Source organism: Lontra canadensis, unplaced genomic scaffold, assembly GCF_010015895.1.
Source record: "Lontra canadensis isolate GAN:19392208 unplaced genomic scaffold, GSC_riverotter_1.0 scaffold24, whole genome shotgun sequence".
Lineage (NCBI taxonomy): Eukaryota > Metazoa > Chordata > Mammalia > Carnivora > Mustelidae > Lontra > Lontra canadensis.
The window spans coordinates 19,651,429-19,677,659 of record NW_022631018.1 but is presented as its reverse complement, the minus strand read 5'-3'; the positions used below and the strand labels follow the sequence as shown (position 1 = coordinate 19,677,659).

At 39.3% G+C, this 26,231-nt stretch overlaps 1 protein-coding gene across 6 annotated transcripts in view; it reads left to right on the top strand.

Moving 5' to 3' along the window:
* DNM3 (dynamin 3) overlaps positions 1-26,231 on the top strand; it is a 516,334-nt gene that overhangs the window by 276,431 nt on the left and 213,672 nt on the right. For all 6 annotated transcript variants that reach the window (XM_032862979.1, XM_032862977.1, XM_032862981.1 and 3 more), the window contains one exon: positions 1,826-1,939. In XM_032862979.1, coding sequence (XP_032718870.1) covers positions 1,826-1,939 — 114 coding nt within the window. The remainder of the gene's footprint in view (positions 1-1,825; positions 1,940-26,231) is intronic.

The following is a 26,231-nucleotide window of genomic DNA, read 5'->3' as shown; positions in this document are numbered from 1 at the left end:
GTCAGGGATTATGGCATCATCATGCTTTTTTCATCTTGACATATGACAGGTTCTTTAGAAATGTTCATCAAACTACATTAACGGCTCTCCTTGTTGGCACCAGACTGTTCTACCAGCGAATGAAATGAAATGGTGACTTGTTCATTGTACTTTATGGAGTATCTGGGGGACGTCCTTGTCTCCAAAGATACAGGATAAAATAACTATACTTTCATTTTAGTACTGTGATTAGTATGCTATTTGTAAGAAGCTCATGGGGGTCGATAACAGTGTTAGCATGAAATGAACTGTCCACTTGCTTCTTACTAGAAATAGGATGAGGTTACTTGCTCTAGCAGAGTGAAGTTTTGCTTGTATGTGTACATGTGGTGGCCATCAAACTTCAGGATGGGTGATGATCAACTTGGACACTTTATAAAATTTCTGGGTTTCACATGTACATATTCTGATTCATTTGAACGGGTGATGGTCCAAGAATCTGTATTTTTAAAACAGACCACACTGATGATAATATAGATGATAGAAACCACACGCCGAGAAGTGTTGTTTCCTTCTTTCTGAAGTAGAGAGGAAGAGGACAGAGTAATTTCGAACAACTGAGAGAACGGCCGTAGGGATAGAGTGAGGTTCTATTGTGGAGGCCTACAGAAGTTACAGAGCATTGTAAAGGAGAGTGGACACCTGGGAAAAGTTGAAACAGGGAGTCCAGGGTGGCAGGGCCTGGGGATGTGGAGAGAGTCTTGAAGATCAGTAAGACAACTTTGGCTTATTTCACAATTTTCCCTAGGATTGATGTTTCTTCTTCAGCAGGCAAACTTACTATCAATATTTTATAAAAATCAAATTATTTGGGTATTTCCTCTTTATTTAGAATCTGACATGCATTAGTCATCCAGTAATTTTTTATTTTTTTAATTCAGAATCTCGAGGATATTGAGCACTTTAGGTACAGGATGATTTTTAGTATTTAGGTCAGTATCCTATAATTCTAGACAGTATTTCATTTTGGGTGCTATGACAACAACAATTATCTAGCGTAGGGGAGAAGGTAGACTATGCCATGTGGAAAAATCGAATTTAGCTTTGCAACTAGGAGAAAAAAATAGATTTTTGTTTAAATGCCATTGACAAATAATTTCTGTCAAAACTGTAATCCGAGTTATTAATGTTTTAACATTTAAGCAGTTTAAACATTTTCATGAAGATGCTGCGTATCTGTTAGCACAACGAATAACAGCCAGAAGTAGACGGATAAATCTAGACCATTAAGAAGCTCCAAACTTTTAATTTTCACTCATTGTTTCAGCTTTCCCACTCATCCAGTTTTATTCAGGGCTGTGAGCTGTTAAAAAGGAACTTAATTGGTTGACTTGAGTTTCTTCTTTTCACCATTTGGCGGCCAGCCTCTTGTGGAAATAATAACGAGATGCAAACGCAAACAAATGGACCAGTGCGCAGGAAGCGAAGAGACAGTGGGCATGGAGAGTTTATTATTGTTCATCCAATCAACTAAATGTGTCTTAATTGTAGCAGCAAAATGCCATATATAGCCTTAGCACAAGCCTACTGGGGCCTCATTTAATTCCTGTCCATTTCAGTTGTCTTGCTTCCATCATCCACTTAAGGGTCCAGATTTCCCTCTGGTGATCTGGTGTTTGGGAAGATAAATTATCTTGAATAGCTCAATGGAAGTTGGGCTTTGGGGAGACAGTATCGTCCTTACTGTGATTTATGCCTTGTTTTTAACTTGGCTTGGTGCAAGCCCTGTGCTCTCCATTGGCTCCCGTGAAACTAAGCATCTCTGCCAATCTGTGCTCTGTCACAGGTGATTCGCAAGGGCTGGTTAACCATCAGCAACATCGGCATCATGAAAGGAGGCTCTAAGGGTTACTGGTTCGTCCTTACTGCCGAGAGCTTGTCCTGGTACAAAGACGACGAGGTAAGTCACGGAGGATGGCAGAGTTTTCTTACTAAAGTGCTTCTCATTTTAAATTAATTGATATTGTGATACACAATTTCAAGACAAGAATGGTTCTCTTTCAGTAAGACTTAGCTTGGGGTGTTTGTTTGAAGAAGCATTTTTTTCTTATAGATGTTTAATTTTAGAATATCCCCCTCAAATTTTTTTTTATTTCTTTTGTATTGTCACATGTTTCTTCACCTGAAGACATGGAATTGGGACTCAGTTTTTGGAAATTTCCGTCTTTGTAATAATGGCGAGATACCGATAGAGGGAAAGCAGTCTTCATTAAATAATGTGTTGAAAAGACCCAAGGATAGAGAGCCTCTTAAGAATGAAAATAGCACTGATGCAAAGTTAATGAAGAATTTTGGGATTGTTGTTGTAATGTCTGTCTCAAATGGCAGGCTTTTGAAAATGTCCAAATCATATAGTCCTCAAGCGAATTTATACAAATGTTGTGTTCTTTGAAAATTTGACAGCTATGTGAAAGCAAGAATTTTGATAATTATGCTATTCTTGTTCATGTTAGATGTTAATAATTTGAGTCCTATGACTTACTACTCATTTCAATCTGATTGGTATAAAAGCACAAAAATTTGAATCCGTCTTTGGGAACCCTTAGAGTGCTATAAAATGATACTGCTTAATTTGGGAAATCATGGATGAAATTAACTGTGTTTTGGAAATTTTAATACCTCTGGTCTGACCTGAGTAGTTTTTGGTGCTTATTACGCGGTATACAAACATTAGATAAGAATACCTCATGATCTCAAAGCTATATACAGGTGAGATTGTCTCAATTTTATTTGGCTCAAAAGGGCTTGATTTTCAGAGTTAAAAATCCTTCCAACCCTGGCTTGATTATTTTCTTTGAAAGCACTACAAGTTGCCTTTGTCAGTTGTTCTAGTTACAGTTTCATTTCTTCTTAGGTATTTCTGTTTCCCAAGTGCTTGGTGCACAACAGAGTGTTAGTCAGATGATCAGTTGATGACCACCACATTTTCTTCAGTAAGAGAAATAAAATCTTACAGAAATGTCCAAAGAAGATTTCAATACAAACGCTTTTGAAAAATTTTTATGTCCTGTATTTCACTGACTTCTGTCAACTGTGGACTTGGTCGTTGTGAGGGTCTGAGGATTAGCAATGGCTTCTTTCCTGTGCTGGCTGCTCCGAAATCCCTGTCATTGTGTGGGAAGGTCCAGTGTTTAAACACCACAGCTTCAGGGGCTCTGAGATGCCTCCCTAGACAGAAAATCAGTAAGTTCCTTCTTCTGTGTTCATTTGACTTAAGAGATCTTCTCTTAGATATAGGTCGTTTCCAAGGATTTAGAGGATCATTTCTGTATACTTAAATACATACTGGTTTGGGGGCCTTTATCAGCTATTCTAGGGAAAGCAAAAGATTTTGTTGAGGATTCATAGTAATAATAGCTAGTGTTTTATGTAGATTAATTAACTCATTCAATCCACATTAGGACCCTAAGGATAAATGCTATCACGATAGAGAAGTAAACTAAACAAACAATAAAACCCAACTTTTGGAAAGTCATTTCTCAGGTTCTCTTATTGCAGACTACTTGGTGTTTGTGAGGATAACTAACTTCCCAAGGTCTCCTAGCTAGTTGGTAGCAAAGCAGAAATTCAAACTCAGGCCATCTGGCTCCAGATCTTATGTCTTCAATCACAAGTGGAGGCAAGAATCCCAGAGATGCTGAAGTTGTCAAAGTCGGCCTCATTCCACAGAGGATTTAATACAAGTTCCAGGCATTTTGTCATTATCTTTTCCTGGAGATTAGTATCAGGGGCTCTGAAGACAATAGGATTAGCTGCTGCTGTTGGAATATGGCTCTGGGGTTCTCTTTTCGGGCTGGGCTGTGTGGGTCCTGAAAGAGGGCCACTAGAAGGCTCACGATGCCCCCTATAGGGAAGAAAGGAGCCTTGAGGGCTTGGTAACCTTATGATTACTGGTTATCCCTTCCTGTCCTTTGTAAACTTAGGATAACTTTTTACAAAATCTCTGTGGCTAAAGTGCCCTCATGAGCACTTGATTATAACAAATGGAAAATAAGTGTGTGCGGTTATAATATTAACTGAGTGCTGGAGACCATTGTATTGACGTATATGTGTAGAGGGTGTTTGGGCATGTGCAGGTTATTATAGGAATGACCCTTGAAATATAGTAGAGTGATTTAGAAGTTTAAGAGAGGATTGTTTGCTTAGTTTAGACCATTTCAAGAAAAAAAAAAAAGATAAATTTGTTGTTCTGTGGAACTAACAAAGAGACTAATAAGATAATATCAGATATTAAGTGCTCTGAAAAAAAAAAATACGGGGGTGACCTAGAAAGTGATGGGGGCACAGGGCACCTGGGTGGCTCAGTAGGCTAAGCCTCTGCCTTTGGCTCAGGTCATGATCCCAGGATCCTGGGATTGAGCCCTGCATGGGGCTCTCTGCTCAGCAGGGAGCCTGCTTCCTCCTCCCACCCCCACCCCCGCCTGCTTCTCTGCCTACTTGTTGTGATCTCTGTCTGTGAAATAAATAAATAAATAAAATCTTAAAAAAAAAAAAATGAAGTGATGGGGAAGAATCTTTAGATTGGGTGTTTGGGGTAACAAACATCAGAGCAGAGGCTGGAATGATGAGGTGGGTAGATTTTGTTGAAGAACATTCCAGGTAGAGAGAACCATAGTATAAACACCCTCCCACCCCCTCTGCCACCACCACCACCACCACCACCACCCAGGCTGGGAGTCAGCAAGCCTCCTGTGGCTGAAATGTGAGAGCATAGGGGAGAGAGGTAGGAGATAAAATCAGAGGTACCAGCCGGTGGGGACTTATCAGGCTCCAGCCTATCATTTGGATTTTATTTCAAGGATGACTGAAAATCATTGGCTTATTCCAACAGGATGGGACATGATTGGATTTATGTTTTAGAAAGATCACTCTGGCTACTGGGATGGGCATGATGTGTGGGAAGGAATGGGTGTGTGGAAGGAGGGGAGTGGCAGGAATAGAAGAAGGGAGACCAGCTGGGACACTGTAGCGGTGGTCGAGATAAGAGAAGATGTTGGCTTATCCTGGGTGGCTTGAGAGGAGCTCTTAGTGCAGGGTAGCAAACTGATGGGCCACATACAGCCACACTGTAGCTATTAGCTACTGTTCCTCAGTAGAACTGTGCTCCAGAAACAAGCTAGGAAGTTCTCAAAATATTAATGCCTGACTCACAAATGACCCCTATCTTCAGATTGTTTGTTGCTGGGAAGAGCCCTTTTCCACTGGGGCCATCCACATCCATTCCCACATCATCATTCCTTGGCCACCGCCACTGTCCTCCTCTGCTCCACTCTGTTTCTCTTGCCAGAGTTTGCTACCACAGCAGACCACCTTTGAGCTTGCTGTCCAGTCGGGAGGGAGGGTACAGTACTGTTCCTGTCTTTCTGCTAGTGTTCAACCAATAGTAGTGTCAGCTGGGAGCAGAGGCCAGAAGGGAGGACACAGGGAAAGGAGGTCAAGAAGAAACATCAGAAGGTAGGGCTCGGAAGTAGTGATGAGTCTCTGGCCCGTTGAATTTGTACCCTAAACTCCCATCTTTTAGCAGCAATGTTTTAAATGCTACTGAGATTCCATAAAGGTCTTATTGCTATAGTTCAAGTACATGTGGCCTGACCACGCTTCTGTGGGTAACCTCAAAACCCCCCAGTTTAGACTATTCCTTTGTGAAAATAAGCCTCAATTCTAACTCAATGTTTGGAGGCAATTTGTTGTTGAATTAAGTGCTTGTCCTTTGTTCCCATGGTATCTGTCTAATACACGCGTCAGCATCACCATCCTTGGAAATCCTGTTACGGGATAATTTATCTTAGTCAAGCCAGTGTGACACAGTAAGTATCATTAAGCTAGTTATATTTTCATTCATTTGTTCAGTGACAAATTTATATGCAAATTTTCACAGAGGATTATTGTATTTTTTTCTGTGTTCTGCCATCTTCCTTCTTTCTTGTGTAATTAGGTTGGTATGTTTTCATTCTAACGGGCTGCTGAATAAAGAGCATATTATATCATATGAATAGATACGATTTTATGTAACTTATTAAGTCTGTAATAAATATAAATGACTTCCGAAATCTATCTGAGATTGAAGAACAATAGCTTGACCTGTTTTCCAGGATGACATTAATCGAACAAAAGACCCTATAAACCATACACGTGGTATGGTGAGCATGGCGAGCTATGGGGGGGGCGTGGATTTGCTATGACAAATGCCAGTGTTGGAACAAGTCCGTCTTCTCTGGGCCTCACTTCTTTCCTTTCAACTTGTTGAATGGGGACCTTTGCTGACCAAATCCCCTCCAAGATATAGTCTAGGACTCTAAGAAATCCTATATAAATAAGTGCTCTTATAAACTTAGGTGTCACATTTATATATTCATGGTTGCCATGGCAAGTAACAACTGTGCCCTCCCACTGAAAAGCCATTCTTTGACTCACACGTCTTCTAATTTCCAGTTTTTTGTCATTTCATGTTGTGAGATCAGAGATATGGTATCTGGGTGGGTTTTATTTTGTTTTGTTTTATTTTTGTTTTTTTTTTTTAAAGATTTTATTTATTTTTATTTGACAGAGAGAGATCACAAGTAGGCAGAGAGGCAAGCAGAGAGAGAGGAGGAAGCAGGCTTCCTGCCGAGCAGAGAGCCCAAGGCGGGGCTCGATCCAAGGACCCCGGGATCATGACCTGAGCCGAAGGCAGAGGCTTTAACCCACTGAGCCACCCAGGCGCCCCTTGTTTTGTTTTTTTAAACAGAGAGTGGTAAAGGTCAGACTCTTTAAGAGGGAACTCAGATGCCGTTCCTTCAGTGAGACTTGCCATGCTGCCTCCCCCTCCACTCGGGGTTCTCTTACCACCTCAGCCAAGAATTGGAGGCTATAATACAAAAATGTGATTTTTGTATCCTTTGCATCATGTTTGTATCATGCAGTATCATGATAACACTGTAATAATTTTAAGCTAGAGTTGGCATAACTGTAGTGGTAAGTCCCCAGCATTTTTCCTGCTTTCTCCCTAGTTTGAACAGCTCTATCTAGCCCAGCCTTGAATTTTAGACGGATGTGTAAACCTTTAAGCATCTGTGCACTGCACTTCCTGAACCATTACTCTAAACGACGATGATGTTACCTGTAATGTTACTGATAGATGAGTTTAAAAGAGAAGTTTCCACCTGTATCTCAGGCAGTGTTTGTTTCCATGCGTGTTATCTTCAAAGAGTCTTTTTAATGCAGAGTGGTTATAGGAGACATAATTAACTTATATGTTATCCTCTCCTATGATGTTGAAGATTGGGACTTTCTGTAACACAAAAAGAAATAAACTGTCTTCTTACAGGGTTAGACAGTTTATAACTAATCACCGAGGGGGTTTGCCCCAAGGTGGCTGACCTTCTGGATCATGCCCTAGGACCCAAGACTCGGAAATTCCCTGTACAAGTGGCCCTGAGCTCTTTTCTAGTGGGTTGATAGGCCTTTTCCTAGTTTCATTCTGCCCGTGTGTGTGCCCCAAGTTTAGGAGGGTCTCTTTATGGGGGCGAGGACAGTTTGGACATGCAAGCTTGTGCATATGTTCCCTTATATTCGGTGGATGATCTTATAGATCCTTTGATTTCTATCAAAATAATAACATAAGGATATTTTTTAGTACTTCACTAAGGATTTGGGGAAGCAATGCAGCCATTCAAACAACCTCAAATAGAATATTCCATGCGCTCCGTACAGTGGTTTTATCCACGGACACCCCGCTCGGTTGGGTGAGTCAGTAGCGGCTCTAGCCTGGCGCCGGTGCAGCCCACGGGCAATACGTCAGCCTCTCTTTCTCTCTCCCCTCCTGTTTCTTCCCTCGATGCTGTTAATCTGGATGGCGCCAGACTCGGGGTTCTTCTCGCTCAGTTTATCCACCATTCAGCTCTTCTCAGCATCTAGCCCTGCCTTGGCTCCAGCCTCCCTTTTGCGCACTCCAACTGGCCAAAGTGCTCAACCAAACCTGACAGACTCCGGCCAGCCACGTGCTCCCTACTTCGACAGCCCCTGTGGCCATCATTAGAATTTCACGTGTCCTTCCACCGGCCCACAGTCCTGAGGCCGGCTTTCTGTCCAGACGGTAACCTTGGTGATGATCATGGTCATCATAAAAGTGAACATTTATTGAGTATTTGTAGTTTCCCAGGCCCTGAGTGAAGTGTTTTATTGACATCCCCATTTTAGAGATGAAGACGGAGACTCCCAGAGGAGAATTCAGCCGCTGCTAAGCGCTGCTGCTATGCTCTTAACTGACCGGACAGTTCCCAACAGCATTTTCTGAACAACTACATAGCGGACACTACCCTAAGCACTAAGGATAAAGCAGTTAGCAAGGAATTCATGGTACCTGCCCTCATGAAGGATATTTACACATAAAGAAATTCAAACAAGCAGGAAAACCCCTCAGGTGCAGATTACAGGCTATGGAGAGAATGAATCCAGGGACACGTTTGAGTTGAAGAGCACCTGGGACAGGCCTGAGCGGGACTTCGAGTTGGGTGGTCAGAGGCTTATGTTAATGTCTTGAGGCAAGACTGAGCCTGATGAGTTGAAGAAACCGAATTAAGGCCAAAGAGCGCACAGAGAGAAAAAAACTCCTTAAAGATTAAGGATTTTGACCTTAAGAATGATGAGAAGCCATGGAAGTTTTTAAGCTGGAAAGTCACATAATAAGATCTGAGTTTTTTTTCCAGATCCTCTGGGTTGCCTTGTAAAGAACAGATTGAAGGAGCACAGAACTGAGGTGGGGAGTTGATAGGAAGGTCTGGCCATGGACTGTGTAAGAGATAATAATAGCTTGGGCTGTGTGGGTCGATGGAAATAGAAGTGGATGGATTTAAGAGGTTATTTCAGGTGGTGAAAATTGACAACTCATCACACGTAATAGGTAGAGACAGAGTGTTCCTGCTGCATTGTAAGCCTCTTGAGACCAGGAGCCATGGGTGTATTCGTTGTTCTACCGCCAGTGAACATGGCACTTGCAGGTGTAAATATTGGTTGAGTGGAGATGTGATTGAGCAAGTAAATCAATGCAACCTAATAGTTCCTGATGTCCTGTTGCCTCTGGTACCTAAGCCAAATTATTTCATTACAGAGTAAACTTATAATTTGAGGTAGATGGTCTTAAAATTTTCTTAATTTTCGTTATTGAAGGTTAACGGCTTTTAATTTTTTTCCTCTGACTATAGCTTCTTGCACTGAAGATCTCTGAAGCAGAAAACAAATTTCCTAATGTTATTTTAACACACTCTAAATACATTTTGTACAAGTCTTAGGATTTAGAAAAGGGCTAGGTATAGAATTAAAATAGAAACTATCATTTTAAAAAGGGCTTGGAGCTTATATAGTTTTATATTAATACTTTAAATCAGATCTGGAATAAAAGGATGGCTTTTATTTAAAATATGTATAAAACATGAATTTTAGAAGAATAGGATATTCTGATAAAGGGAGAAAAAAGCCATATTTTTCTTAATATCAATGAGAAACATGTGAATGATGGTTAAAAATCACTGAAGGGGATTGCTGGGTTATGTGTAATGGTAGCATACAGCCAATATTTATTCTATTTAAATCATGCATCATGAAGATCAGAATCATTATGGAATACTTACTTACAGGCAAGAAGCATAATTTAACAGAAATGCTCCCAATGAAAATGTACTAACCTTAGACTATTGAAGAAAATCCGAAGTCTGAGTTGAAAGAAGGACATTCCTTGGACTCTTAAGAAATTCCAGGCCTCATTTTTGTGGGTCAAAGTATTTGGATAGCTCAATAAGGAGATTATATAATCCCCTTATAGGGATGTTTACGTAGTACTGTTTTTATTAGGTAGCTGTGACAGATGACAAATGTAACTTAAGTCCTAGAAAACAAAATGGCAGCCATCCCTCTGAATGGCCAAAGCTGTGGGACCAAGACGTCCTAGAAATCTTCAGCTCTTTCCAGTTTCACTTACACTTTCCCGAGTCTGCCTGTTCCCTGCTCTGTCCCCGTGCTCCCTGTGATGAGGCACTTAGCACTGACCCTGTGAACACTATTTACTCTCCTCGTGAGTTGTTTTAGTCAGCCAAAACTTAGATGTTTTTTGCCAAACAAAGAAGTCCCAATAAATATTGAACTTGAAAACGTTTATGTTACTTAAAATTCTTCATGACTGTAGTTGTGTTTTTTTCACATGCGTAAGATATGTTACGCTTTTTAATGTAGGATTATTTCATACAAACATTTCCACATTCTGGTGTTATCCAAAGACTTACAACTTTGACAAATATGTACAACGACCCATAGTGGCAAAACTCTTTCAAATTTATGAAAAATACTCAATAGGCCCAAACCCACTCCCCTAAAAGTATTTTTTTGTCCCACTCAAAAGTTTATTCTGGAAAAACAATATTACTCTTTACCAGAAGAGCAAAATTTTAAAACGTGCGTCATTTAATGAACTTAAATATGTATAATATTCTTCCAAGCATTTTTTGAGAGTGAAATGAAAAAAAGGTAAAACCAAAATGTTAACCTCACATTTTACGGGAGTGCTGTTTGAAGTGGTTTTTCCTGGAGCGGCTCCCTCAAGGGTGACTCCGCTGGCCTCACTTTCCCTTTGGAGTCTGCTGGGGTAGAACAGTCTTTACCTTCTGACCTGCTATCATGTTACCCAGAGAGGTCTCCGGTACTGTGCTGGGTCTGCCTCGCAGGGTCCAGTAGAACAATCCAGATGTAGACTTCTGTTGACAGTTGCTGCAGGTTATAGAAAACATTTAACACTGGGCAGTACTATGTAAATATTTCAGGAGACATTTTTGTATCACCTTCCTGTTTATATTTTATGTTTTGTGAACAATTGTTTAGTACTCTCTTTGCCAGTCATGGGACTTTCTTTTAAGGGAAGAAACTTCAGTGTGTTTTGCAGAAGTATATTTTTGCAGAGGCCCGATTTCCTAAGGCCAGATTGTTAAATGCAAGAATTTAGCCTTAATTATATTTTTACTTCACGGTTGTGCCCAATCTCTCTTTTTCCTTTTTTAAAAAGAAACTATAGCATCAGGTCTAGTAAAATAGCCCCAAATCCTAGAAATTTTTAACCTTGTGGGATTTTTAGCCTTAAGACTAAACCTTTCATTTTAAAAATGATCTGAATAAAAATAGTTTTTTTAGTCCAAACTATATATTTGAAATATTTAAGTTTTGAAGAAACCAGAAAGTTTTAATGTAGTCTTGTGCTATGTTTTTGAAGGTTCAACCACAATCTCAAGAAAAACTAATTTTAATTACTGAAGTTAAAACATTTTAGTGAACCAAATCAAAGTTGACAGTTTTCTCATTTTATCTGTGTCTCACCGTTTTTACCCATCAGTGTGTAAGCGTACATATACACAAGCTAGCTCTGATAATTTCTCCCCAGTTCACAGTGTACAAACTGAGGTTTTGACATTTTCTCAAGAGATACGATAAAATATACATTGCGTTACCATTGATCCCTTTCCTTGCTCTTTTTGAAAATAATCACATTCCTCAAACATTTCAAGAATTTCAAGGTTTACAGTGAATGGGAGCATGTATTCCAAGTGAATGCGTTGGCCTGGTAATTTCACCTTTAGAACTGTAGTGTCATGTCTTCTTAATTAAACAGTGACAAAGTAATAAGTCTTTGTGTATCAGGACACTTGGGACTATCGAAGCTTCAATTCCAATTTACTGTATATCAGTAGAGGAGAAGCCACTATTCTAATACATATGAACATTGTGTTCAAAATCCTCTTTTCACTATGTTCTACCCAGACCCGAACTGGTAGAGTTTATTAACTCAAAACACATGATCCCCTGGAACATTATCTCTTGCCTTGTTTTCTTGTCTCCCTCTCTCTTAAAAAATCACGAGCTAGAAAACCAAACTTAGTAGTTCTAATAGTAGAACTATTAGAATCATTAATCCTCTGTCAAGCATAGGACTGAAGTTATATTGTTTTGTCGTATTGCTTACGGGGTGCTGCGAGGCTGTGTACAATAAATGTCAAGGGTAGTAATTTACTGACAACAATTAGGCAAAGAGAACTATAGAAAGCACAGGAACATTTTCAGAAATGGGTTTTATTATATTTCATCGGCACCACTCACTTTACTTTTGGTGGGTTTCAATATTTGAATCAAAATATAGTAATAAAATAATACATACGAATTAAGTATTCATCCAACAGATCCGACCCCCAGGCCCCACACCCCTCATTTTGGCTGCAGCTCTTGGTGTAGATGCTATGGTGTGAGGGCTGCTCGCTCTCAGTGGCTGGTGGTCATTCAGGCTGGGTTGTCATGTGACTGCCTGTCTGTGCCTGCTGTACAGGTGAGTGCATGTTCTGCACAGCAAGTGTAGACAGGCAGACACATGACAACTCCGTCCAGCCAGGCCCTTGGTTCCTTCGGGTTTCCTTTGCTCATGGGCAGACACAATCAGTCTGTTTTCCAGATTTGGTGATTTTGGAGGGTGAGGGGGAAAGGGAGAGAAACACACAATAGAATTAAACATTAAAACATTATGGAACTAAAACAAGTGAGACTTTTGACTTTATTCAGAAGGTACACTTTTACATTGGTTCCAATGTGCTAACATGGATAATGGTCGTGACTGAAAACTCACATTGAAATTTTAAGGAAAAAAAACAAAACAAAACAGAAAAAAAAAAAAGATTAAACACAAGGTTTATTCTTAAATCCAATTCGTAGTATTATTACTGGCCCCACATGCAGTCAGAGTTCAGAGTAATTGAACCAGATGTTTTTCCTCTTCACAGAAACTGCATATTTTAATACTGAAGTTAAAGATAAAGACTGTGTTTATACATGTTTCTTGTGGTAGATAAGTGGCATAGCCCTGCCCATGAAAAAGAAACTTGTCATTGACATGGAAATGGCAGCCATTTTCAAAATAATCAATGAGCCTAATGTCTTTGGCAGTTCAACCAGCCAACTTTGGTATCAGATGCTCTGATAGTGGGATTTTTACAAGGGGGTGGGTTTTTGCCAATACGTCATAAAGCAGTGAGAACGTATTTAAATTTCTCATATTATTTTTTATGCAAAGTTTTTAGTTATGGGTGTGAAAACCAAAATAAGAAGCAGTTGTGAGCTTACGTGCTCCTCTTCTTAATTAACTATAGCACCATACCAGGAATCAAGAGGGTATAAACTAAAAAGTTGTTTCCCACAGTGATGTTCAGAATGTGTTTTGGACATTGGTAGTACCACACAGTTGCAGAATAGTATCTTAAACATAGGAAAGGAAACCTCATTTCATATCCAAAAAGTAAAACCAGACCCCTTGGAAAATTTTCTTATAATTTATGTAAGAAAGAGTTAATGGTGTTAAATACACAGATAGAAAATGTAATTCTGGTGGCTCAAGGATAATCCTACTGGCTATTTTAGTATAAATGATCAATTCACATTCATGGAGGTATTTAATAAATTCCCTTGCCCTTTAAAAAACAAAACATTTAGATAGTCAAAATTCCAGTAAGTGGGATTTCTTCAAAAACAACACAAAACCTTATTGTCCAAGGAGTGTGAAGTTTGGGACTTTTTCCAAAGAATTTTGAAGAAAACGCGTAGTTTGTTATTTCCCTTTAACCGTAAAATTCTGAGAAAATAGCAAACAGAAACTTTATGGAGAGGAAAATGTTTTTAAAGGCTGAAAAAAATCGCAGTTTTCTACACGTCTGAACTTTTATGCATTGATTAGATATGGTACAGTTTTAACAAAGAGCTGATAAGAGCAATTTTCCATTTATTTGATTTCAAGAAAATAAATGTCTGATTCGGTTTCTGGTCATCATTCTGAGTAGAGAACTTTTTTTTTTTTTTTTTCCCTAACAGAATCAAAAACGTCAGTAAACTTGGCTGCTATTTAGATAATTACAAGTTCAGAGTATGCAAAAACAAATACCTTACGAAATTATTTTGGTATTGGTACTGCATTCAGTGTAACAGAAGATATTTAGAGTGGTTCACTTACAAAGAGTATATTGGTGGAAATTAAAAATTACTGGGATTCTGTATAGCTTTCCCTCTCTCTCCCATAAATAATCTGATCCCGTTAACTCTGCTCAATTAAGGGAATGATGCATGTGACCTGGAAATAGAAAGAAATATTTGTGAGTTTATATGCTATATTTTAATATGAAACAGTTCTAGTAAATCAAGATAACCACAAAATATTTGAGCCTGAAAATCCATAGCCTTTTTTCAGAGGGAAAAAAATCTTGCTGAAAAATGACTGCTCTATTCATACAACTTTTGGAAAATTTTTTCTAATGGCTTTTGAAACTGCAGTTATAGTATGTGGAATATACATACTTCGTAGTTATGTTGAACCTGCCCTCAATCTGGTTGAAAAGACAGAAGGCTGAAAAAAACATTCAAGACTCTTTTTCCATCTCCCAGCTAGAGTGAATATCAATTCATTATCACTTAAAATACTAGCTAAAATATAAAAGAGCTATTTCCATTATCACACCATGTAATTTTTGATGTGGTTATTATACCTTATTTTCTTTTGTCTTTTATTTATTGTCTTAAGGAAAAAAATGCAAGGAAAGAATTATCTTCTAAATCCTTTACAGCAAAATTAAACCAAAACAACTTCAGGAAACTGGCTGTCACGATAGGTCAGGATATTCCAAATGAAGAGTTAATTATTTTTCTTAATTTACTTCATTATCTCTATTTATTAAAACTGATAAAGCTTTTTAAAAAGAGACCTTCAAAACCTTTCAAAACTTTACATAGTTTACAGCACACTAAGGTGAAAAGATAGAAAAAACCAAGTAAGAAAGTTTCTGTCGTCCCTGAAGACATTCCTCCTTTCAGGTTAGAGCCTGACCCTCTGGTTATTTTAAGTTGGGGTTTCTGAGTGATGGTCCCTTAGTTATTATTTGGACATTATTGTGATGGGTGAGATACTCTCCTTAGAAAAGAGGAAAATGAATTGTTTTTAAAGAGCAGAGCTCCTATAGAGTAATTGGAAGTTTTGGCTTCTCTTTAGTAAGGATGGACACTGGTGGGGAAGTGAACTGTTTCACATTATCAAGTTGTATTTTCCTCTTATTTCCTTAAAAAAAAAAAAAAAAAGGAAAAATTCTTTCATTAGAAGCTTTACGCCTCAGCTTTTTCCCACGGCATGAAAAGCTTGGGTGGTCTATAAGGCGAGAGGTGGGGGTAGACAGTATATTTTGGTCTTTTAAAAACATAAACACCATTATCTGGGCCGAGAGACAGAAATGCCAAGCCGGAAGGACGTTAACCTATTGACTAACTGCAGGAAAGTGATCAGTGTGAAACTTTGTCCCATTGTAAACAACGTGATTTCTTTGATTTTGAGATCTTTGGCTTAAAAAAGGGAATGGGGTTTGAAAAATGTTTTATATCAATCCTCATCCAATTAAGAATTGATGGTGTTGAGGCTGAGGCCCTAAATTTCCTTTCTCTTGGATGCCAGAAAAAGTTTTGCTTTTATCCCAGTACCTAGCCTACTTCACCAGTCATCCATGCACTAAAATGAAAAATAACTACTGAGCTTCTATGAAATGCAATTTGGACAGGCCCTGCAAGCATTGTTCTCTTTCTGACAATGTGCAATATTTAATTTTAATACTTACCATCATATCCAAGGGTAGTTTGAGTTGAAGATGTCACTGTTGTTAGTTTCCTCTGGAATAGATCCCATGACCTCTAAAATATTTGTATATCTCCTTATAAAGTAATATCAAAATAAAGTTAAACATTGCTCTAATTACACTGGAAAGAGAGAAGGTTATTTTATGATACGTGTGTATACATGCTGGTGTGTAGCCCAGCATATGTACGGCCATCCTATCCTGCCTTCAGTCCGCAGGGCTTTATAAAGTGAGCTTTTACTTTTGATCCTGAATTTAGCCCATCCAATTTAAAAATAAGTAGGATTCCTTTTCATTATTTAAAAGTTTGCATCAAAATGGGTTGTCGGGACTCCACCGAACACTTGTAGGCACCCCTAGGCTAACCCTCTACAAATTAATTCTTAAGGTTCCCATTCCTGTACTTATGCCAAGGATACCACCAAGTCCCCTCTATCTCCAGACTAAAATTCATCCTGAGGGAGAGAATTGGTGGGCGAGCAGTGATAGTTTCTTACAATCAGAAAAGCCATTTAATGTAAAGAAAGACATTTAAATTAAATATACATGAAAGGAAAGCAAATTGTGAAATTCTGTCATTTATAGTTTAAAAAAAATTTTTCGGAAAACTTTAAACATTGCCAAAGTCTGTTATAGCTACATTTCTTCTTTAGTAAGTTCATCAACTAGTAAAAATGTATTTCTTGAGAAAATAAGCTTCTGTAATTACCTCATAGTTTTTTTTTTTTTCCAGTTTCCTTGTGTAAGAGGAACTATGGATGTTTTAAACATCTCTTGTTCTATTAAAAATAATTAATATGCAGGCCTCCAGATCACAACAGAAAAAACAAAGAATGGCTTTATCATATCATTTAAGTGGAGAAGTGGAGAAGATAACTAAATATATCCTTGCTTTTTTTTAACTAAAAAGTATGAATAGAAGAGATAACTTATATGTTCTTTATACCAGTTTGGGGATGATCAAAAGGGTAATTTAAAAAGTAAATCATTTTCACGAAAGATAACTTGGGGAACCCTTTGTAATAAAATGTTTGACAAAAGAGAACTTGTTACAATTTTTAGATTGTTACAAAATGTACCATTTAGAAAAGGATTTGTTCAGGAACTGCTATAATTTTAAAGAATTTAAAGGACAAAAGAGATCACTTCCTTTTTTCATAAAAGCCTATAGAACAGATGTTTTCATTATATAGAATAGTTTGGGGGTCGATGTAAATGGGGGTTGAGGGAATTAGGGGTGAGGCAGTCACATTTTTCCAGAACTTTCTTTAAGAGGCCCACCTTTACGGTCCAGCATGGATCATGTTGCAACCCAGACTTTCTCTGTTATTCTCTCTATTGGGATTCCATTCAGCTTGAGGGTTTTCCTCCCTCCCACCTTCTCCCCACCCCCCTTCACCTCCAGGACAGCTGGAAACGGACCAAAGAAAACTTTGCCTTCGTTTACAAATTCCTTTTTTATCAGCGGGTTTCTAGACAAAGTACCTTATCATTTTAAATGCTCGTAGAAATAGAAGCATTGTAAAATAGAGGCATGAGGTCTCAGCTGACCAGCAATTATCAACCATTTTTGGATTACAAAAAATAAGACAGTAACACAGAGACGCGTATTGGGGTATCTGTAGACAGGTTTCTGCTATTCTCCAGCTTAATCAGTTGCTGACTCACTAAGTTCTGGGTTGGCGCTCTTTTCTGGGTCAGTCCCATCTGCTTTGTCTGGTGGGCAAAAACTTGGCCGCCTCTTCTTTAACTGTTAGATACTACTATTCCTGGTATTTATATTAATGTAAGTAAATTTTCCAAAAAAGCACTGTTCGGATAGCATTTTACAAATAGCAGATAGTCTTTACTTGGAGGCAAAATGGATTCAATCCCGGGATGTTAAAATTTCTACTATAGCCCTTACTGAGATAAGTTTTTAGGCCCTTGGATTATTAAGTTCAACAATTAAAAACCAGCCTCATTAAATTACTCTGAAGTGTTTGGAGTGTTTTTCATGTTTCGGTTGGAAGTGGGAAAAACTTTGAACTTAAGGAAATACTTGACGTATGAGTCTTCAGAAATCAAATAGCATACAATAAATCGCTCTGCACCCCAGGCTGTTCCTCTCTCGAGGGGGACCGCGCCGCTCTCCACCGCACAGACCCCTCCGTTTCCCTCGCACGCCCTTGGCTCCCCACCTCGGCTCTCCTGGGCACAGACCAGGTGAGCGCTCAAGAAGGCCTTACCCACAGGTCTTCTTTCGAGCAGTCCTTTCTCAGCAGTGTCCCCAAGGGCTTCTGGGTCCCTAGTGTGCAAAACCTGTGAAGAAAAACACGGGGCGTGAGATTTGAAAAAGCAGACAAAAGTCTTCTCCTTGGAAACAGCCACTTTGGTCCCCAGCCGTCCACAGCGTTGCTCTCCCTTGCCCAGTCTAACCAATGTGCAGACTACTGTACAACGGCATTGTCCTGAACAGGTAGTCTGAACACTGGGGCGACGGAGCAGGATCTCCAGAAGCTTCCATCTATGCACTTAAAATCCTCTCCTGGTCTTTGGGAAAAGCCTCCCTTCCTGCACCAGGGGTTGCTTTCGGCTCTCCCCCCAGAATTCTGCTGCACTGACTGAGACACACTCAAGGGCTGTGATTTCCAGTCTTGACGTGGCACATTTGCTGCAGACTGGGGAACTGGCAATGAATTTAGGACCAGGAAAAGGGGGAGGGCTGGGCTGGAGAGTCCATATATGGGATGATGTCACCCTGGGGAGGTTTGGGTATGCGCTGTGCCGCTGGAGAGACCGCTAGAATCGCCTGCTCTCAGACATGGGTCTGTGCATAAAATGGTACCAGATGTTTTAGTGTAATGTTAAGCAGTCATTTCATCTTCAGGCCAGATTTTTTTCCTCAACTGGGCAGGAAGTGGGCCTCAGTATGGAAAAGCTGTAAAAAAAAAAAAAAAAGAAAAGAAAAAAAGAGTCGAGATGTACAGTTCTGCTGTGGCCAACTGAAAGTGAGTTAGTGTAGAAGTACAATACAAATTTGTCGTCTGGTCCAGGCTAGAAAAGTAATTTGAAGATAGAGGGTAGATTAAAAAAAAAAAAAAGAAAGAAAGAAAGTAAACAGAAAGTTGAACACTGGAAGTCAGGGCTCATTTGCCAACTTTTTGGAGCTTTCCTGTGGTACTTTATTTTCTGGTATTTCACTCGTCAAAAAGGGCAGATAAGTTCATTTTTTTTTTTCCTGTCTCTCTCTTTCCCTCCTCCTCCTCGTCTGTTGGATCTGTCAGCGGCTTGCAGGCTGCTCTAGACTTGAACAGTAATTATAGCAACTTCCTGAAAGTGAAGCCCCCATGAAAAGTCTGCAGAAATGTTCTTTGTCATGGCCTCTACATGAGTAATTAGTTCCACATGTGGCCTTCCTCGTTTCCCTCAGCGATGCTGGCTGGCTCCCCGAGTGCCGTGCTGTATGGCTTGACCTAAAGAAACTTTCAAGTTTTCGTTTCAAACCTGCACTACGAAATCCCGACTTCAGTCTTCTAACAAATTGCCTCTGGTCGATCTGTGCTCTTAGGTACAGCACTCTTCTTCACTGGGAATTCTTGATTCTGTGTGAATATTTTGTTTTATTTTAATGGAATGCCACTGCTTAAGTTTTTATCTCAAGTTAACGAAATCTGTTGAGATTTGCCAAGTACTGCTTGACCAGAGGTTAGAACATACCAGCCCACTGGCATCTCCTTTCCTTTTCCCGTTGTTGCTGTTTTCAATTATATACACTGTTGAAGATTCTGGGTAGACAGCCCTGCGACTGTCCGCCCCCCCCCACACACACACAGAATTCTGATTAAAGTTCGAGTTACCTCAAACAAGAGCTTGATGAATTGCCCTTCCAGAGATCAAAATGTGAGAAAATTCCTAGGTAGCTTCCAAATATCATTTGAGTAGCCAAACTATGAAACTCAGTAATCTTTAAAGAATTATAACTAAAGCAGTTCATTTCTACTGGCCTTATGCAATACTTCTTAGAAGCAGAAAAAATCTACCTCTTTTAAATATATTGGTTTGAATAATTCCAAAAGCTTCGAGTGAGAGCCATCTTAAAGTCTTCACGTACCATGAAATGTCTTCTCTTGAATTAACATATACCACTAATGGAATCCAAAGTTGTGACAAGTCCTGGTCACCTTGGTAGGAAGATTAAATAAGATAAAAATGAATTATCCAGTAATTCAGGGTGGGACAAAGAGATTAGCACTGGGTACATCATTCATGGGGGGTTTAAAGCATCAGTGGAAATCAGAGGAATTTCTTCCTATCACTGTGTTTCCACTTCCATACTTACGTCCATAGGGCCTATCCCATAGTGCTTGAGCGAGCCCAGTATGCCCTCCCTCGCCTCCCCTTGCCCTATCACTGCTTGTATAATACTTGGAATAAACAAGTGTGACTACACACAATCCAATAGTCTTATTACACACGAATACCAACTCTGTCCTTGCTCAGCGTCTATATGTTTATTCACAAATCATCCTAGAGGAGCCATGAGAGAGAGAGAGGCAGTAGTCAGCCAGGAATCCAGCATTCCAGGTGTGGGGCTTGTTTCGGCCGCAAATAGTGAAAGCCTTTCCCCTGCCCTCTTCTATTTCCATCGATGAGACGTGTCTTGGTAATTTTGGATAAGGCACATGGAAGGTCGTTCTCATCAAACTGCTCCGTGATTTCATCTTACTCACACATCTGTAGTTTCTCAAATGTAGGAGCGAACCTTCCTCAAAAAGGGACTTTTATGAGGTTTTCTCTAAGGAACTCAAATTCATGATTATCTTTACTGCTTTTGAAGAAGTTTAATTGATTTTCTACCGAGTACAACTATACAGGTTTTGTTCTTAGCATATGTGCTCGTCTCGTTGGGCTTCTAGTTGACTAAAATGTTTTAGAGTTATCTTTCCTTCGAATAGTTCAACAAATATTCATTATTGCCTCCTCATCCTCACATACTGGTCACAATGCTAGGGACTGGGCATCTGAAGATTGAGAAAATACGATTCCTGCCCTCAAAGGGCTCACACTTACTTAAAATGTTAAGAATTATTAATGTTAAGAATGTTTAGAACTTATAATGTTAAGAATTAATGCTTAATCTGTGATCAGATTCCGTCTACAAAATCTTCCATGCCTCTGTGGGAAGTCCTTGGTATTCATTTGTAAATGGCCTGAGGACCTTTTCTATGTCTGCAAAGTTATCAGTTAAAATACCTGCCATGCGGTGGGCTCTAGAAAGCACAGTTATGTGCCAACAAAGACTGGCCTTTGAGAACTAATGTTATTTAAGTTTTTTGCTTAAATAAATTGGCTGTTTCAAAACATATTGACCAAAGTGATTGTGTGAATCAGTGGACAGTCTGGGGTGACTATAAAATTTGCTCTATTTTAAAATGTCATGGAAAGAAAACACTGTTTCAATTGGTTACCATACCCAAGCTTGGCACATCCTTATGACTTTAGAAATACTCAAACTGAAACCGGGGCTAAGTCTTGTTTCTTTGTACTCATGAAGGGACAGGGTTACTAGTGTTTACAATAGAGTATTTTGTGACACCTAAATATGGTGTCACAGGTAGTATTTATATAGCTTTAATTTTTTTGTTACAAAATTGGTACGTAGGTGTTATTAAAGTTCAAACAATAGAAAGTATGTAAAGAAAAGTTAATCATCCTCCCTTCCAACCTCCTAACCCTTTCTGCTCTCCCAAATCAGTGGTAACAGTTTTGTGTGATTCTTTTTACCATCTTCTCAGTGGCCGTTTATAGCTTCTTTACAGAGTACAAAATCTTTCCACATACAGTGTATGAATTTTTTTATAATTTATGTGGCAGGTATCATCATTCCCATTTACCACTAGTGAAACTGAGGCTTGAAATTAAGCATATTGCTTCGTGGAATTACAGTAAGTGACAGGACTCAGGCTTGTTCTAACGCAGACACCTGTACCCTGAAGCATATTGTCATCTCACAGAGACCGTTCTCTCCCCTACAGAATTCTTACAGCACTTCTATTTTCTGTTATTCATTTACGAATTATCCGCTGTCCTCTTAGTTTTCTACTGCAGTGTTACCAAGTGTTTCACGTATGTGGATTTTTCCCCAAATAGAATATAAGCTAACTGAGGGCAGGGATGCTGTCTTTACACTTTAATTGGCCTGTGGCAGGCCATTTAGTATTTGGTCAAAGAATGATAAAAGCTGCATAGTACGCATGTACTTTCTGATTAAGCCTTTATCATGACAATAATTCAAGAATTAAGACTACCTTATTTTTCAATCTCAAGTGGGAAACATGGATGTAGGTGTACTCCAGTTGTGTATCAGCCTGCACTATTGTTTTAGAAATAAAGGTGAACATTTGGGCCAGCCATATTTCCTTGGTTATTTTTGGCCTTGTAATCTTCTGGAAGCATCCTGTGTAGCTATCGGTCCCATAATCTGGTTTGAAAAGCAGGATCTAACCAAGTTGTGGCGTTTCCTTTCTTGTTGTTTTCTCATTCCCACTTTGTATTTGAGATAAAAATCTAGTTGATCTCAGTTCATTGCAAATTAGGAAAGATAGCTCCCACTTCATTTGGCTTCATGTTGTGTGGATTAGCTCTTTTTTTTTTTTTTTTTTAATTGGAAGCAATGTAATCCCCTAATCGCCAGCATTTCCTATTTTGGGGTGCCCAGAAGGACTGGGAGCTTTGTTGTAGCAGAAGCTTTCCCCTTTTCTCCCCTTCCCTGATTTCAAATGGCCGCCTTCGGACCTCTGCAGTGAGGTTCCCTCTCAGGCAGAGAGGCCACGTCAGAGGCTATAAAATGGAGGAGAAATAGTCCAGAAGAATCCACAGATTTTCCTTCAGCAACTGAAAAAGAAGTTGAATTAGAACAGCTATAAATCATAAATTTAATGCAATTGGTTTTTCAGCCTTTGAAATGCTTATACGACGCGAAGACTGTGAGAGAGTTGATTTTAAAACGTACATTTACTAATGCCCGTTTTGTTTTGCCTGTCTGTAGACTTTCCATTGCTGAGTCTGTTTATTTAGAAATCAGCCCCTAACCAAAAGCAGTATATATTTTATGAACATTCTTTCCTCAACTCAATTGAGAAAGATAATGTTACGACTCGGAGTTTCACTAACCACTGCCGTGCACAGCAGCCATTTCTGCATTTCAGTAACATAATACATCCGGCAGACAAACCTTAAAAACTCTGACTCTCTTGGAAACCAGTCGCATGAAGGTAAATATATGATTTATGACTCCAGTAAAATTTCAAGCACTGTCTTGAAATCTTTAGGGAAAGGCACGATAAAGGGATAGGAAAATTGGTGCTGGCCTCTGCAGGCAGACTTTAAGTGAGAGCGTACTAGGAATGCGTCTGCTGCCTGCTTCCGCCCCCAAAAGCTGGCGAGCATCATCTGAATGCTATGTGCTCTGAGCTCCCATTGAATTCCACGTTACAATCAGACTTTAAAATGAGCCCTGGCTCGCTTAGACAAGAACAATATGGTGTCCTTGGGTCACTGACCATTTTAGAACATTGCCTCCTGATGTCTTTTGGCATCACCAATATTTTATTTCCTTAGTATGACTCAGAAAGGAGCATGCATGATAGCAAAAAAGAAAGGAAAAAGTCTCTGTGTGCATCCCATGAAGACTCAGAAAGCACTTTTTCCCCCCAGGGCTATAGAAGGTGACCTCTTCGTGACTGGGGGCTCAAGTGAAGCGTATTGGCTTCAAGGCAGGCCGTGTGTGACGGGAAGTTTCTGCCCTACCCAGAGTACCTATAGTTATGTAGTAGGTCGTTTCAGAAGCTCCAAGTCTATAAGCGGTGATAGACGTCCTTGTGCCATATATGGCACAGTATCTTTGTTTTAGGATTTATAATCTTCTGGTATATTCAAAAGTGGAAATACAAATTATATGAATTGCTAGAAGGATTTGATCCCACATACATCTGTTTAGTCGAGTATATTGTAATCACTGGTCTCTTAATTCTCTTCAGACTCCAGAGAATTTCTTCAGGAGACATATGACACCATATTAAAATACTTCTATTCATGCCACCATGGCAATGTGCTTTACTTGTACAGGAAAAAAAAAAAAAAGGGAAAGCACTTGGTGAACCCATTAGTTCGTATTGAAAGGTTATTTACATGTTGCTGGTGAGTATTAATTGTATATGTTTATAAACGCTTACATTATTTGCATATTAATCAACCCCAAATGGCTTCAGTTCACCATACAGAATCAGATTGTGTAACTTCACTGACCTTCAGGACTATAGTGCAAAAGCTGTAGAGAAAGGAAAGTGTACGGTTTTCCATTTATAGGTTTGTTTTGTGTCCTTAATCCTTTTCTTTTAGAGCACTTATTTTATGTCAGGCCCCTGGGCTAGTTTTGTTCACTTGTGATGGGATGTTATCCCACAAGCCCGAAGGTAGGATTTCCCCATGGCTACAGAGGAAGAAGGGGAGGGTCGGGGAGGTGGTCGCGTGCGAGGGTTCTGGAGCTAGACCATGTGTGTTTGAATCTTGGCCTTACGACCTGCTATGTGACCTTGGTGATTATTTAACTGTTCTGGGCTCCACTTCCCTGATCTTTAAGATTGGTTTTCTTTGAGAATGAAAAAGGCTAACAGCATGTGATGAAAGCTTGGAACAGGGCCTGGCCCAGGCCTGCGCCTCGTGCACGTTAGGTGCTGCCTGAGGGCCCAGCAGAACTCCCACCTTGCTTCAGTGATTGACCCTGCTTTCCCAGCTGGTTTTGTGGGTACCATGACTCCAAAGCCCAAGCAACAGCAGGTAATGTTCAGGAACAAAGTGTGTTATTTTCCTCAAGATGTTTATAATCTCACTCAGTAAATAAACCAGGTATGTGTAAAATGAGTAAAAATAGAAGAAAATACTTGATTCTGAAAGAAAGACAGCAGGATTGTTTTGGAAACACTGCAGTGGTAGCGCTGGCTCCTTAAGATAACCTTTTGGAGAATCTTTTTGAAAAGCCCATGATGAGCTTACTCTCTTTTGAGTTTATCCACTTCTATTACAGTTTCATATGTATATATTAAGACACACGTGTGTGCATAAATGTGTGTGGATGGCTGGGTACAAATGTGCGTGTATTATGTGTGTGGTTTTTTTTAAACTAAACCAGATCTTTATGTGAGAATTTAGCAACATCAAAATCAAATTCTTTCCCTTTTTAAAGTAACCTATTTTTTTTTAAGGCTAGAGTGTGTTCAATGTTTTTTGTAATGGTAGGCATTAGTTTTATGTGTGAAATGTGTGCACATTTAACTCATTTTTTAAAAAAATTGTGCCTGTCAGAGCTTTGCAGGAACAATTGAAAGTTAACAGGTGTAAATTAGATAGGAAATGTGTTGGTAGTTTTGCAAATGCAACATTTGAAGGGGATTGATTTCTTCAGAGGGGACTTACTGCTCCTTGCATTTAAAAACTGCACACACACTTTGGGTCCTGTTAGTTCGGTTTTGTTAGGGAACAGTTTACCCCCAACCTCTGATTTTTTGTAACAGAGTTTTCCTCTGGTACATTTCACTTCCTTTCCATTTCACCTGGGTTTTTTCAAGAAAAGAACTGGTCTTATATTTCATTGGCCAGAGTGGATAATGATTGCTTTTGAAATACTGGCTTGTTTTCCTGGAGAACCATAGAATTCTAAATAGAGTTTTCTTTGAGTGATCTGGACCCCCCTGGAAATATTTGAGGGTGGCCCCGGGTGCTACCTGGCCCAGGGTGCGCATCAACTCCTGGAAACAGCGCTCAGAATTCAACTTGCATTTTCAGGGACTGGTGAAACGACATTACTGAGAAGCTCAGTAAAGAACCAAAAGAACTTAGATTTGTTTTTGTTTTGTTTTGTTTTATTTTCATCTTCTTTATGTTTTCTGAACAGAGAAAACAGAAACCATAATAAGTAGCCTAAGAGAAACCTTTTGACTTTTGTAGAATCACCTTTGTCAGTAGTGAGGCCAGGTTGAGCATAGTGGATTTCCTTCCCTTTTTTCATGATTCCAGACCATGACATTTTCAGTACCACATTTCAGTTGGTTAATTTTTGGAAAGTTTAGTACCCCCCCCCCTTTTTTTAAATCTTTAACAGCGTGTAAGAAAGCTAGTGGGAGGTGATTTGTCACTAAATTTTGTCCTGTTTTCTGAATCAACCTTAATTGTATTTCCATCTTTGCATTCAGATAATAAAATAATCAGTGTTGGTCACGCAGTAATGCGAGTACCGGTTAGGTTGGATCCAATTTGTTAATGTCGAGTCTAACTTTATTATTGTTTAATTTGATTTTGTTTAGATTGTGTGTTGTATATTCAGGGTCATTTAGAGGAAGATTCACTTTTGCCGCATTCCTCTCCTGGATCATTTTCAGTGTGTTTCTCTGTGTATTAGGTATATGCGGGATTTTCTGAGTATATAAAATTCTCCACTTAAAACTAAAAATTCCGCAGTACGTGGTACCTATCTCCTTCACATTCAAT